The 17,180-nt window shown below is 32.9% G+C and overlaps 1 protein-coding gene across 1 annotated transcript; it reads right to left on the bottom strand.

The window, feature by feature from the left end:
- Positions 1 to 1,941: 1,941 nt before the first annotated feature.
- Positions 1,942 to 2,807, bottom strand: LOC139893969 (uncharacterized). The gene is made up of 2 exons (XM_071877170.1): positions 2,380 to 2,807; positions 1,942 to 2,281 (listed from the first exon to the last, which is right to left on the bottom strand). The coding sequence occupies exons 1-2, from the start codon at positions 2,726 to 2,728 to the stop codon at positions 2,265 to 2,267; spliced, it is 366 nt and encodes a 121-aa protein (XP_071733271.1). The 5' UTR covers positions 2,729 to 2,807; the 3' UTR covers positions 1,942 to 2,264.
- Between the last annotated feature and the right edge of the window lie 14,373 nt (positions 2,808 to 17,180).

Raw genomic sequence — 17,180 nt, forward strand, 5'->3', positions numbered from 1 at the left:
TGAGAACGGTTCCTTTTTGAATAGGTACCAAACCTCTCTTAGAGTTTTCCATCTTGAACCTTTTCAAGATTTTATCAATGTATGTACTTTGACTTAAACCTATCAATCTCTTGGATCTATTCCTATAGATCCCTATCCCCAATATGTATTGTGCATCTCCTAGATCCTTAATGGAGAAGCAACTCTTTAGCCAATTTTTGACTCCTTGCATTGTGGTAATATCATTCCCAAATAATAATATATCATCCACATATAGTACAAGGAACATGATAGTGCTCCCACTAGCTTTCTTATATACACAAGCTTCATCACCATTTTTAATGAAGCCAAATTTCTCGGCTTCCTCATTAAAACGATGATTCCACATTCTAGATGCTTGTTTCAATCCATAGATTGACTTCTTTAACTTGCATACATTTTTAGGATATTTTGGATCAACAAAACCTTCAGGCTGGACCATATAGACATCTTCCATAAGATATCCATTTAGGAAAGCGGTTTTGACATCCATTTGCCATATTTCATAGTCGTAGTGAGCAGCAATGGCAAATAATATCCTAATAGACTTTAGCATTGCCACAGGCGAGAAAGTTTCATCATAATCAACCCCTTGAGTTTGAGTGAAACCTTTTGCAACAAGTCTGGCTTTATATGTATCCAAGTTTCCATGTATGTCGGTTTTCATTTTGAAAAGCCATTTGCAATCAACTAGCTTAGAGCTAGGAGGTTGCTCAACAAGTTCCCACACTTGGTTTTCATACATGGATTGCATCTCAGCGTTCATGGCTTCCTGCCATTTATCTTTATCAATCCTTGATAAAGCATCTTGGTAGTTTGTTGGTTCATCCAAATCAACCGTATAGCAACCATCTATGAGAAACCCATATCTCTCAGGAGGATTGCTAATCCTACCAGATCTACGAATGCCTTGTGTATTTTGATCATCCATTTGATCACTATCAACATTTTCATGTTGAGTGCTAGTGTCAACCAATTGTGTATCATCTACTTGATCTTGAACCTCTTCAAGATCTATCTTCCTTTCACTGTTTCCTTCCATTAGGAACTTAGTTTCAAGGAATTCCGCCTTCCGAGCAACAAATACATTCTGCTCGGATGGATCATAGAAATAGTATCCCATATCATCCTTGGGATATCCTATGAAGATACACTTCGTGGATCGAGCATTCAACTTATTAGGGACGTAACGCTTAGGATAAGCTTCACATCCCCATACCTTTAAGTATGATAGAGATGGAGGTTTACCAAACCACATCTCGTGAGGAGTTCGTTCCACTTTCTTGGTTGGGGCCATATTTAAAATACGAGCTGCGGAGCTTAGACAATAACCCTAAAATGATAGAGGCAACGAGCTTCTTGCCATCATAGATCGAACCATATCCATTAGGGTTCGGTTCCTCCTTTCGGAAACTCTATTAAGTTGGGGTGTTCCGGGTGGAGTAAGTTGTGAGATAATCCCACAACTCCTAAGATGATCTTGGAAGGCATCGCTTAGGTATTCACCTCCTCTATCGGTACGAAGTACCTTAATTGTCCTATTGAGTTGATTTTGTACTTCGTTTTGATATTCTTTGAATGCTTCAAACGTTTCGTCCTTGTGTCTTAATAAGTAGACATATCCGAAACGACTAAAGTCATCAATGAAAGTAACAAAGTATCTTTCACCATTCCTAGTCATGGGTTTAAAGGGTCCACATACATCCGAATGTATTAATCCCAATAAATCTTTAGCCCTTTCATAGGTCCCTTTGAAAGGTGCTTTAGTCATCTTGCCTTGTAAACAAGATTCACATACTTCAAACGAATCCATTTCATTTGATTTCAAAAGTCCATACTTTTGAAGTGTATGTATTCGGTTCTTGTTTATGTGACTAAGACGACAATGCCATAAGTAGGAATCACTCAAATCCCTTTTGAGTTTCTTGGTGCTTGTATGGTACATTGAGCTACTAGATGATGTGTCATCATGAACCAATTCATAAATTCCATTTGAAGGTGAAGCCTTGAAATAGAATACATTATCTAAATAAATATGGATATCATCATTAACAAAATTAAGATTAAAACCACATTGTTTCAAACGGGAAATGGAAATAATGTTTCGACATAAATCGGGTGCATACAAAACATCTTCCAAAATAAGTTCCAAACCACTTGGAAGCTTTAACACAAAGTCTCCTTGAGCCTTCACTTGCACTTTGGCTCCATTACCCATGTAGAGACTTGATGTTCCCGTTTGCTTGCTACTTCTTTTGAACCCCTGCAATGAATTGCAAATGTGAGTTCCACATCCAGTGTCTAATACCCATGTATTAGAAGAAGTAATACTAAGCTCTATATATACCATATATATATTACCTGAGGTTTGCCCTGCATCCCTCTTCTCCTTCAACTCCTTAAGATAGATCGGACAGTTTCGTTTCCAATGACCCATTTCACCGCAACCGAAACATGGGTCTTCCTTGGGGTTTGCCTTCTCGGCTACCTTTTGTTTCTTAGCCTTGTTGATGGTTGAGGTAACCATCTTCCCCTTCCCTTTGCCTTGATGGGCGGGTCCTTTTCTCTTAGCCACCTTTGGCTTAGAGGTCTTACTTTTGGACCCACCTTGATCGATTGCTAACACGGGTAAAGCCCTTTTACCCATGCTAGTTTCCGCCGTTCTAAGCATACCGTGAAGCTCACCTATGCTCTTATCCATCCCATTCATATTGTAGTTAATTACAAATTGATCAAACCTTTTTGATAGGGAGTTAAGGATAAGATCGGTGGCTAACTCATTTGATATGTTCAAGTTAAGAAGGTTAGCATGATCAATAAGGCTTTTCATCTTAAGTACATAAGATGAAACCGATTGGGTATCGTCCATACGACAAGCATGTAGCGCCCGAACCGTTTCGAAGTGCTCGACACGCGCTTGTTGGAGGAACATCTCCTTCAATTGCGTTATCATGTCGTATGCACTATGGTGCTCGAAATCCTTTTGGAGTTCGGGTATCATAGTCCCAAGCATTAAGCATGAGACTTGAAGGGAGTCGTGGCAATACTTATCGTAAGAGGCCATTGCCTCCACATCATTCTCATCCGGTTGATCGGGAATGGGGTCCTCAAGTACATACGCTTTATCCTCTTGTTTGAGGACAATCCGAAGATTGCGGAACCAATCCATAAAGTTTGTATGGTTGAGTTTGTCTTTCTCTAAGAGAGACCTTAATGATAGGTGGTTTAGGTTAAGTGGTGCGTTTGGAATGTTGTTGTTGTTATTGGCGGCCATCTACAAAATTAACAAAGTTCGTTTAAGTATCGATTTTAATTTAACATTCAATACCCTTTAAATCAAATTGAATTATTAAATTCTAGAATCCAACGGTAAACCAAATTTCGGTTAGGTGACCTTTATCCCGCAATTTGATTTAGCTAGGTAGTCAATAAATGACAATTGCAATCCATTTACAACTTCTAGAGTATGGGATCATGCAATCCTTTTGCATGGCATATTTATCCCATCAACGCCTATTTGTTCCTCATGCTTCGGTGACCCTAAGTTCATGATTCCCAAATCAAGTCGTCCTACTTGTGTAGACATGTAGACTTAACATACAAGTGGTTAGGTGACCTTTATCCCACATGTATGCGAAGTGTACCTTATTCATATTAGTTCACTCATGACGGTTAGGTGACCTTTATCCCATCAAGAGATTTCTAATATGTCTAAGTGTTTCCACAAAAGGATGGCGTTTAACTTGGTTACCTTGTATTAGTTAAAGGGATTTTAAGTTTTCATTAATTCTAGTTTGAGAAAACTTTTGCACCATACACCAACATGCATTTAGTGTATGGTTTATTTGAAAATCCATTTTCATGTTATGTAATAAAGCCAATTTTATTACTTTGATATAAACCATTTTATATGTATGATCCTTATCATGTTCTTAATAACCGATTATTAATGTCCTTTTAGCCGTTTTTAATTAAACCATTTAAATTGACGTTTTGCATGTCGTTAATAATGTCAATTTTAACCAATTTAAATTGCCATTTTAGTTTGTTGTTAACTTGTGTGATTAACTTGTAGCAAACAAACATACAATCCACATAATCATACAAAACAACCACGCATGCAAAATCATATGTTCACAATCAAGCCATTTTTGGTAGACATTTGTTTAGCCGAAAACAAATGCCACCGGTTAAGGGTAATAACACAAAGTAGGAGATTTAAAAATTCCACTTAATCTTGCATCCTTCCTTGTGTTCTTCATTGTCATCTTCTTGTATCTTCATCATTTTACAAAATATATCCTAATACATTTTGTCTAGAAAATGAAAATACAACCTAATCTATTTTACATACCAAATATAAAATAAATTACATAACAAAAGGAACAATTATTACACACCAAATTACATGAATATTACAACCACATGAATGAATTAATATTACATACCAAATGAATGAATTAATTCAACCACACATGCAACCATACAAACACAAGGCCAAGGCTTGATTGTGAACAATAATATACAACAAAATATGACCAAATGGCAAGTTCTAAACCCATTTGAAACCTCCCTAAATTCGGCCAAACTATGAACCCCACCCAAACCCAAAATTTTTTGCATTCTATTATCATGCATGTTCATAAAATGCAAAAATATAGTGGGTTTAATAGATCATCTCGAAGCATATTTCAACAACTTCGGCTCTAGATACCATTGTTGGGATTTAACAAGTTCCATTATACTTAAAACCATTTAAGAATCAATTAAAAAGCGGAAGCATGTAATTACCATTTGAACATGTTATGACTTTAACCAATTTAAAGTTAAATCCCAATTAGGATCAAGTTGTGAAACATGCTTACAAACTACAAGCAAGATAAGAGATTATACCTACTCCAAGCTTGTTGATAAGTGATGAAGATGATGATGATGAACGGAGCTCCAAAACAATGAAACCTCAAGTTGTTATACCCCAAGCTTGTGCACCAACACCCTAGCTTTTGGTTAGGATTTACTTTACACTTGAAATGAGCTTGAAAAACTTGAAAATGAATCCCTTTGGCACCCACAAAGGCCACGGCCAACAGCTCTCTTTTGAGCAGAATTTTTCAAGTTGTTTTGATGTGTAATGTTATGTGTCTCTCTCTTTGGTCAAGGAGCATGCATGTATATGGAATGGGAATTGTATTTGACTAAGGAGGAATCTAAGAGCATGTGTGTCTCATTCCCCATGCCACTTCCCATTTGTATTAGTTTATATATGTATAAAATTTATATAAAACTTTCATTATATAAAACTTCCATATACATTTTTTTTTTATGTACATTTATATTTATATAACCAAATATATAAAATGTAACATAACTAAGTTTAATCATTTAACCCATAAATAATTAAATCCATATTATATAAATTATTCCATAATTTATATATATATATATATACACATCAAGTAATATTTAAGAAAACTATTTTTCTTAAAGTTCAAGTGTCGCGTATTTAATCAACGAACCAATCGTTAAGATCAAAATACAATTAAGGTGTCGGTAAGCTTGTTATTGGGTATGACCCGACTTGGATCAAAACATATTAGCCACGTTAATTTAATATGTCTCTCGGGCATATGAAATACCTTCAATAGTATTATCATCAAGTTAATTATTAAATATGAAAATTAAATTAAATGTAATATATTAGAACAATCCTAGGTGTAATCTATCTATTCCACTTTTGTTTCTTCTTTCTATTTTCTTTCGTTTTGCTGTATACCCATGAGATCATGTCGACCCAATCATTCCTACAAAACAAATATGTATATATTACTGTTTTCATAGGATTCTTAGTTTTCATAGGATTCTTACCCAAATCCATCATATATATATAAACATATACATATATACAATTACATACACATATAGACTAATACATATGGATTGAAGCTCCAACACTCGTTCCTATTTCCAGCTCCTTCTTCCTCTTCGTGAGTAATAATCATCATCACAACCGAATCTATCAACCACTCATACCCACAACACCCTATTGTTGCTTGTAGTTTCTGTTCGACTTTATCATCAAAACAAACACCACCTTTCGAATCCACAATAACAAACTGTTGTGAACCACCCATTAAATCACGACACCCACTTCAAAACCCTATCACCTTTAGTTGATTGAGAACCACCTACAACCTTGATCAACCTTCACATCTCTGATCACACCCATAGCCATCGAGCCACCAACACGATACTATGATTCTTGTTTCATTCAAATCACAGTAAACACCAACCATCTATCTATCTATTTTACTTTCCGTTTCCATCAAGCACTCACCACCTTGTTTTCCCTTTTTATTCGTGAGCTCACAACACAACAAGACCAAAACATTTCCCTCTTCCTCATCTTGTCTTCCTCTCACTTCTGTTTTATGAATTGCAGTTTAACCATCATGAACCCACCTTGACACTCTCAAACCGCCACCCTACATCACCTTTAATCACCACCATTCGCCACCCTAAATCACCATAGAAACACCACTTCACTTTCCACGGTCACCCTAACCGAGAGTCATCGCCACCACCCACCACCCTCATCATCTTCGTACCAACCTCTAGTTCGAACAATCACCATAATCAACAACCCGATCCACCACCTTTATTAAACCATCACTTTAAGCTACCCTTAAAATACTTATTGTAACAAATACCTCCTGAAATCTTCGTGTAAACTACTACTGCTTTCTGGGTTTTACTATCCGAAAACTATCACTAATAATAGTTTTCTTTTCCCTTCTATCAAACTATTTAAAGGGAGTTGTGTATCATTAGGTAAGTGGTTGTCAACTTGGTCTTAAAGAATAATACCTTATAGCGATTATTAAAGGAGCATATGGAGCCAATTATTAAATCATGGCCGACCATATTACTTGTAGGGACGATCTCTTTTATTTTTTTAAAGTAATTGAGGTGATGGTATTAACGTTGAAATGATGAGTGTTTACGGTTTATTCGAAGTAATGGGTCCTTTAACAATTAAATATGATATAGATGGATTATATTAAAATCGATTGAAGGTAGTAGGATGTTAAATGATTGAGGGGTTAGTATAAAGAAACGAAAACAATGATACGATGTCCAGCTTCTATTTATTTTAAATAAAATTTGGGCCATGTTCTGCAGTAGAGCCGATTACAAGTAACCAAAGGAATAGGTATGAAGATGGGAGTGGTTGTAAAAGGTTGCTGAGTTCGCTGTTTCTAAATCGATTACCCTACCATTAAATTATGTCGATTAAATTAAGTCTGGCAAAGATGTTTAGTATACCGAATGGGGGAAACAAATGGTGGGCTGCTGAAACTTAAAAATCTTTGATCCATAGTTCCAAAGAGTGTTGGGCCGTGTTTCTATATTGGGTCGAATTCTTTCATTTTTCTGTTGGGCCAAGACAGACGAACATACAGGTTATAAGTATAGAATTCATGAATTTAATCAGAAAGGAAATAGACAGATCATTGGTTGGGTGTGGTGGTGTGGAATAAGAGGTCTCAAGTTCGAGACTAGGGGGCGACATTATTTTTTTTTATTTAATAAAGATATAGTTAAAGCTGGAAAGATGAGTAAAATAAATAAATAGGGGCTTTAAAACCAGATTGAACTAGTAGTTCAACAGTTAAGGGTGTTGTGTGAGAGCGGGAGGTCTCAGGTTCGAGTCTCATACGTGCCAATTCTTTTTAGAAAAAGGATCTTTAAGGGTATACACTTTGAATTTTTATTTCAATTATTGTTATTATTATTATTATTATTATTATTATTATTATTATAGGTATAAATATATAACATTTTATTATTAGTATTATCATTAAAATTATCATTTTTATTAAAAACTACAATTTTTATTAAAGTTATCATTATTAGTAAAATTATCATTATATATATAAAATTATCATTTTATTTAAACTTATTGTTATTATATTTAAATTTATTATTATTATCATTATTATTATTATTACTACAAATATAATTTATCTAAAATATAATTATTATATATCTATACTAATATTAGTTTTATTTTAAAACAAAATATTATTTTTATTAAGTGATACATAATATATAAATATATTACACAATATAGATAGTAATATGATATATATGTAAAAATTTATTTTAATACATTATAAACTTAGTTGATTAATATTAAATGTGTTAAAATATATAATTGATATAGGTTCGTGAATCCGAGGTCAACCCTATACTTGTTAAATGACGTCATATGTATTTTTACTACAAAATACAGTAGGTGAGTTTCATTTTCTCCCCTTTTAATTGCTTTTGCAATATATATTTTTGGGACTGAGAATACATGCGCTGCTTTTATAAATGTTTTACGAAATAGACACAAGTGATCAAAAATAAATTCTACGTTGAGTTGTACCATGGCATATTTCTTTATACTTGGTAGCTAATATTTACGTGAGGAGCGTAAACGCGAATCCTGTTGATAGATCTATCGGGCCTGACAACCCCAACCAGGCTGGACGACCAGTTTTAAACGGTTGCACAGTACTTCGTTTCGTTACTACACTTGGTACGGTGTAGGGTTTATTTAAGAATATGCTGCTGTGATTTAAATGTTAAGTATGGTTACCAAGTGCTCAACGACTTTTTCATACACTTGTGAGTGTATTATGTTTATAAATATGAAATCTTGTGGTCTATTAAAATAATGGAAATGATTGTTATGATAAACCTATGAACTCACCAACCTTTTGGTTGACACTTTAAAGCATGTTTATTCTCAGGTACAAATTAAGTCTTCCGCTGTGCATTTGCTCATTTTAAGGACATTACTTGGAGTCGATCATCGCAATGGGACCAGATGTTGATGATTTCGTCCAGGTGGATAAGGACGGGTTGTTACAGTACAGGCTGCGCTACATACCAACAATAACCTTGGATCTAGCAGTACAGGAAATCGTGTAGGATGCACCTACAAAGAATTCACTGCCTGCAAACCTTTGGAATTTGATGGAACCGAAGGACCGATCGGATTAAAACGGTGGACCGAGAAGGTCGAATCGGTGTTTGCCATAAGTAAGTGTACTGAAGAGGACAAAGTGAAGTACGCTACGCATACCTTCACAGGTTCTGCGTTAACATGGTGGAATACCTATCTAGAACAGTACGGAATTCCTCTTCATTCATATTCACGGTGTGTCGAGTAGTCGGTGCCATTTCCTTCAAAATAGTCAAATGGAACAAGTTAATCATACAGAATATTAAGAGTAGTTAATAGTATTTCGTAGCATAATATGAACTCATTTATAAAAGCTTTTTCTTCATATTAGCGTTTTATAAGTTTAAATTTGGGTAGTACCTACCCGTTAAGTTCATACTTAGTAGCTAATATACAATTCAACTACTACAATTCTATATGAAAAACTGATTATAATAATATTTCGCGTTCAAACTTTTATACAATATTTTACAAACTTACAATACCGCTTATTTTACATAAAGCATGAAATATAGCACACAATAACTTTGATACAAGATAGTTGTGAAGATAATTCTAGCTAGTACACAAGTCGTTCAGCAAAGGCAATAAAGACACGTAATTCATACGTCCAGAAACAAGTCATGCATTCTGGTTTTACTAGGACTACTTCCCATCCTTGGTCTTGTGAAACATAACCATTATGGCCGTTGATAAGATAGCGTGTTGTAACGTCGTCAAAGGGACGAGGGTTACCTAATGACCAACAGTCTCGTAATAACTTAAAAACCTCATTTCTTACCCCAATTACCGACTCCGTCACTTGTGGGAACGTTTTGTTTAATAGTTGTAGCCCGATGTTCTTTTTCTCACTTTGGTGAGAAGCGAACATTACTAACCAGTAAGCATAGCATGCTTCTTTATGTTGCATGTTAGCCGCTTTTTCTAAATCATGAAGTCCTATATTCGGATACATTGAGTCAAAATAATTTCTTAACCCGTTGCGTAAAATAGCATTTGGGTTCCCCGCAATATATGCGTCAAAGTAAACACATCGTAACTTATGGGTTTCCCAATGTGATATCCCCCATCTTTCAAACGAAAGTCTCTTATAAACCAAGACATTCTTGGAACGTTCTTCGAATGTCTTACAAACTGATTTCGCCGTAAATTGTTGTGCCAAAGAATTCTGACCGACTCTAGACAAGATTTCATCAATCATGTCTCCGGGTAGGTCTCTTAAAATATTGGGTTGTCTATCCATTTTGTGTTTTTATACAGTAAAATAGACAAGAGTTAGATTCATAAAAAAAAATACTTATTAATACAAGCAATTTTTACATATATCATAAAGCATAAGCACACTATATTACATATATTACACCACACGAATACAACTATCTTATTCCGACTCGCTCGTTTCTTCTTCTTCGGTTTTGGTTTGTTTTGACAAGTTTCTAGGGATATATGATGTTCCCCTAATACGAGCCTTCGTTTTCCACATTGGTTTAGAAAAACCTGGTGGTTTAGAGGTTCCCGGGTTATTGTCACAACTTAGGAAATACGGGTGTTGACGATACATATAAAGTTCATCGGGTTTGGAATCAAATTTCTTTATTTTTATGCCCTTTCCCTTATTGTTCTCTTTTGCTTTATTAAATTGTGTTGGGGGTAATTTCTATAACATCATCGGATTCCTTGTCGGGATCCGATTCATCGGAGAATTGGTAATCCTCCCAATACTTTGCTTCCTTGGCGAAAACACCATTGACCATAATTAACTTTGGTCGGTTGGTTGAGGATTTTCTTCTACTTAACCGTTTTATTATTTCCCTCACTGGTTCTATTTCTTCTTCCGGTTCCGATTCTTCTTCCGGTTCTTATTCTTCTTCCGGTTCTGACTCTTCTTCCGGTTCCTCTTCGGGAACTTGTGAATCAGTCCACGAATTATTCCAATTTACATTTGACTCTTCATTATTATTAGGTGAGTCAATGAGACTTGTTCTAGAGGTAGACATCTATCACATAATATCAAACACGTTAAGAGATTAATATATCATATAATATTTACATGTTAATAATAAATAGTTTTCAACAAAAATGTTAAGCAATCATTTTTAAAGAAAACACGGTCGAAGTCCAGACTCACTAATGCATCCTAACAAACTCGATAAGACATACTAATGCAAATTTTTCTGGTTCTCTAAGACCAACGCTCTGATACCAACTGAAATGTCCCGTTCTTATTGATTAAAAACGTTCCATATTAATTGATTTCGTTGCGAGGTTTTGACCTCTATATGAGACATTTTTCAAAGACTGCATTCATTTTTAAAACAAACCATAACCTTTATTTCATAAATAAAGGTTTAAAAAGCTTTACGTAGATTATCAAATAATGATAATCTAAAATATCCTGTTTACACACGACCATTACATAATGGTTTACAATACAAATATGTTACATCGAAATCAGTTTCTTGAATGCAGTTTTTACACAATATCATACAAACATGGACTCCAAATCTTGTCCTTATTTTAGTATGCAACAGCGGAAGCTCTTAGTATTCACCTGAGAATAAACATGCTTTAAACGTCAACAAAAATGTTGGTGAGTTATAGGTTTAACCTATATATATCAAATCGTAACAATAGAGCACAAGATTTCATATTTCAATACACATCCCATACATGGAGATAAAAATCATTCATATGGTGAACACCTGGTAACCGACATTAACAAGATGCATATATAATAATATCCCCATCATTCCGGGACACCCTTCGGATATGATATAAATTTCGAAGTACTAAAGCATCCGGTACTTTGGATGGGGTTTGTTAGGCCCAATAGATCTATCTTTAGGATTCGCGTCAATTAGGGTGTCTGTTTCCTAATTCTTAGATTACCAGACTTAATAAAAAGGGGCATATTCGATTTCGATAATTCAACCATAGAATGTAGTTTCACGTACTTGTGTCTATTTTGTAAATCATTTATAAAACCTGCATGTGTTCTCATCCCAAAAATATTAGATTTTAAAAGTGGGACTATAACTCACTTTCACAGATTTTTACTTCGTCGGGAAGTAAGACTTGGCCACTGGTTGATTCACGAACCTATAACAATATATACATATATATCAAAGTATGTTCAAAATATATTTACAACACTTTTAATATATTTTGATGTTTTAAGTTTATTAAGTCAGCTGTCCTCGTTAGTAACCTACAACTAGTTGTTCACAGTTAGATGTACAGAAATAAATCGATAAATATTATCTTGAATCAATCTACGACCCAGTGTATACGTATCTCAGTATTGATCACAACTCAAACTATATATATTTTGGAATCAACCTCAACCCTGTATAGCTAACTCCAACATTCACATATAGAGTGTCTATGGTTGTTCCGAAATATATATAGATGTGTCGACTTGATAGGTCGGAACATTGTATACGTGTCTATGGTATCTCAAGATTACATAATATACAATACAAGTTGATTAAGTTATGGTTGGAATAGATTTGTTACCAATTTTCACGTAGCTAAAATGAGAAAAATTATCCAATCTTGTTTTACCTATAACTTCTTCATTTTAAATCCGTTTTGAGTGAATCACATTGCTATGGTTTCATATTGAACTCTATTTTATGAATCTAAACAGAAAAAGTATAGGTTTATAGTCATAAAAATAAGTTACAAGTCATTTTTGTAAAGGTAGTCATTTCAGTCGAAAGAACGACGTCTAGATGACCATTTTAGAAAACATACTTCCACTTTGAGTTTAACCATAATTTTTGGATATAGTTTCATGTTCATAATAAAAATCATTTTCCCAGAATAACAACTTTTAAATCAAAGTTTATCATAATTTTTAATTAACTAACCCAAAACAGCCCGCGGTGTTACTACGACGGCGTAAATCCGGTTTTACGGTGTTTTTCGTGTTTCCAGGTTTTAAATAATTAAGTTAGCATATCATATAGATATAGAACATGTGTTTAGTTGATTTTAAAAATCAAGTTATAAGGATTAACTTTTATTTGCGAACAAGTTTAGAATTAACTAAACTATGTTCTAGTGATTACAAGTTTAAACCTTCGAATAAGATAGCTTTATATGTATGAATCGAATGATGTTATGAACATCATTACTACCTCAAGTTCCTTGGATAAACCTACTGGAAATGAGAAAAATAGATCTAGCTTCAAAGGATCCTTGGATGGCTTGAAAGTTCTTGAAGCAGAATCATGACACGAAAACAATTTCAAGTAAGATTTCCACTCGAAATAAGATTGTTATAGTTATAGAAATTGAATTAAAGTTTGAATATGATTATTACCTTGTATTAGAAAGATAACCTACTGTAAGTAACAAAGGTTTCTTGATCTTGGATGATTACTTGGAATGGATTTAGAAAACTTGGAAGTAAACTTGCAATCTTGGAAGTATTCTTGATTTTATGAAACTAGAACTTTTGGAATTTATGAAGAACACTTAGAACTTGAAGATAGAACTTGAGAGAGATCAATTAGATGGAGAAAATTGAAGAATGAAAGTGTTTGTAGGTGTTTTTGGTCGTTGGTGTATGGATTAGATATAGAGGATATGTAATTTTGTTTTCATGTAAATAAGTCATGAATGATTACTCATATTTTTGTAATTTTATGAGATATTTCATGCTAGTTGCCAGATGATGGTTCCCACATGTGTTAGGTGACTCACATGGGCTGCTAAGAGCTGATCATTGGAGTGTATATACCAATAGTACATACATCTAAAAGCTGTGTATTGTACGAGTACGAATATGGGTGCATACGAGTAGAATTGTTGATGAAACTGAACGAGGATGTAATTGTAAGCATTTTTGTTAATTAGAAGTATTTTGATAAGTGTATTGAAGTCTTTCAAAAGTGTATGAATACATATTAAAACACTACATGTATATACATTTTAACTGAGTCGTTAAGTCATCGTTAGTCGTTACATGTAAATGTTGTTTTGAAACCTTTAGGTTAACGATCTTGTTGAATGTTGTTAACCCATTGTTTATTATAACAAATGAGATGTTAAATTGTTATATTATCATGATATTATGTTATATAATATATCTTAGTATGATATATATACAGTTAAATGTCGTTACAACGATAATCGTTACATATATGTCTCGTTTCGAAATCATTAAGTTAGTAGTCTTATTTTTACATATGTATTTCATTGTTAATACACTTGATAATGCTAAAAACGAACATATATTTCATAGCATTATTCCTCAAAAAAGACAAGCTTTTAGTTGCAATTGTTCTATTTACAAGTGATATTCGTTTAAATAATAAAAGGTGAAGACAAAAGACAGATTCGACGAATTGAAGACGCAAACGACCAAAAAGCTCAAAAGAACAAAAGACAATCAAAAAGGTTCCAATTATTGATAAGAAACGTCTCGAAATTACAAGAGTACAAGATTCAAAACGCAAAGTACAAAATATAAAATTGTACGCAAGGACGTTCGAAAATCCGGAACCGGGACCAGAGTCAACTCTTAACGCTCGACGCAACGGACTAAAAATTACAAGTTAACTAGGTATATAAATATAATATAATATATAATTAATTATATTAATTATATATATATTATATTTATAAATAAAAACCGTCGGCAGAGAAAGACTCCAAGGACTGAGCTGTAAATTCATTCTCCGCGACTCGCGGAGTTTGAAGAGGATTTTACCGCGAGTCGCGGAGCCCCAAATTTCGAAAATCCCTATAAAGCCAACCGAATTCTGATCACAATTCATAATCTTTTTCTCTCTTCTCTCATATATACGTAAAATATATATATATAATTTATATTTTAATTTTAATTTTAATTATAATTCTAATAATAAGGGTATGTTAGCGAATGTTGTAAGGGTGTAAGTCGAAATTCTGTCCGTGTAACGCTACGCTATTTTTAATCATTGTAAGTTATGTTCAACCTTTTTATATTAATGTCTCGTAGCTAAGTTATTATTATGCTTATTTAAAACGAAGTAATCATGATGTTAGGCTAATTACTAAAATTGGGTAATTGGGCTTTGTACCATAATTGGGGTTTGGACAAAAGAACGACACTTGTGGAAATTAGACTATGGGCTATTAATGGGCTTTATATTTGTTTAACTAAATGATAGTTTGTTAATGTTAATATAAAGATTTACAATTGGGCGTCCCTATAAATTACCATATACACTCAATCGGACACGATGGGCGGGGTATTTATATGTACGAATAATCGTTCATTTAACCGGACACGGGAATGAATTAATAGCCACTAGAATAATTAAAACAGGGGTGAAATTACATTCAAGGGTAATTGGTGTAATTGTTAACAAAGTAGTAAAACCTTGGTTTACACGCAGTCGATAACCTGGTGTATTCATTAAACAAAGTATTAAAACCTTGTTACAATTCGAATCCCCAATTAGTTGGAATATTTAACTTCGGGTATAATTAAAATTTGACGAGGACACTCGCACTTTATATTTATGACTGATGGACTGTTATGGACAAAAACCAGACGGACATATTAAATAATCCAGGACAAAGGACAATTAACCCATGGGCATAAAACTAAAATCAACACGTCAAACATCATGATTACGGAAGTTTAAATAAGCATAATTCTTTTATTTCATATTTAATTTCCTTTATTTTATATTTAATTGCACTTCTAATTATCGCACTTTTATTTATTGTTATTTAATCGCACTTTTAATTATTGTACTTTTTAATTATCGCAATTTTATTTTATAGCATTTTTATTATTCGCAATTTCATTATCGTTATTTATTTTACGCTTTAAATTAAGTCTTTTATTTATTAGGTTTTAACTGCGACTAAAGTTTTAAAATCGACAAACCGGTCATTAAACGGTAAAAACCCCCTTTATAATAATAATATTACTTATATATATGTTTGTATTTTTATAAAAGTAAACTAATATAGCGTTGAGCTTTATTTAAAGATTTCCCTGTGTAACGAACCGGACTTACTAAAAACTACACTACTGTACGATTAGGTACACTGCCTATAAGTGTTGTAGCAAGGTTTAAGTATATCCATTCTATAAATAAATAAATATCTTGTGTAAAATTGTATCGTATGAAATAGTTTTTCCTAGTAAAATATAAACTATTTCGTATACACCTCGCATAACATCAAGTATTTTTGGCGCCGCTGCCGGAGATCTTATCTTAAAAGCCGGAAGCGGAACGCTAATATAAAAAAAAAAAAAAGATTTTTATTTTACTTTTATTAAAAGTCGCTTTTGTAAAAATACGTTTTAATTATTCAAAAATATAAAAAGAAAAACAAAAATATAAGTATTTTTTAGTATTTTTTTTAATATTTAAGTTTTATAAGTTTCTTTATCTTTATTTTAGTTTATAATAATATAAATTTTATTAAATATCTTTTATTTATAGAAAAAACAGAAAACAGAAAATAAAAAAAAAAAAAAAACGCGTAAAAATTTCAAACTGCTCCAGATCTGAAATTCTGAACCCCGCGACTCGCGGGGTTTGATGCATTAATTACCGCGACTCGCGGAGCTTCTCTGACAGACGACAGAAGCCCTAATTCAGCATTAATTACGGGTATTAATTAATTATTATTATTATTTAACCCTAATTATTATTATTATTATTATTAGTTTTATTTTAAGATTTACTTTTTATTTAATTTGTTTTATTTAGTATTAATTAGTTTACTTAAATTGTAAAATTAGTAGTTTTATTAAAAAAATAATATAAAAATAATATTTTTATAAAAATTGTACTTTTTACAACTTTTTGTATATTTTTATATTTTGTCCCTTTTTAATCATTGTAGCGTAATATTTGTATTTTTAGCTCATATTTAATTTTAAACTTAGTTTTTGCTATAGTTATTTTTACTCCTAGATTTTTAGGCTTTGCCGTAGAATTCCTTAAGTGCTTTTTCTTTAGACTAAGATTTAGGTACTTTAGAATTTTGCGACTCCTTTTTAAGTTTTAGTTTCTTTTTAAGTTATTTCCATTTGGTATTTAGTCTTTCTTGTAAGCTTTAATATTTTTAGACACCTTTTTACTATGTATCAATTATCATTCCAATTAGTAATTTCAATTTGCGATTATAATTT

This window comes from Rutidosis leptorrhynchoides, chromosome 2, assembly GCF_046630445.1.
Source record: "Rutidosis leptorrhynchoides isolate AG116_Rl617_1_P2 chromosome 2, CSIRO_AGI_Rlap_v1, whole genome shotgun sequence".
Classification (NCBI taxonomy): domain Eukaryota; kingdom Viridiplantae; phylum Streptophyta; class Magnoliopsida; order Asterales; family Asteraceae; genus Rutidosis; species Rutidosis leptorrhynchoides.

Bases quoted from the DNA above. Each gene is read 5' to 3' on its own strand.
- LOC139893969 (XM_071877170.1), bottom strand. From the start codon at position 2,728: ATGAATGGGATGGATAAGAGCATAGGTGAGCTTCACGGTATGCTTAGA.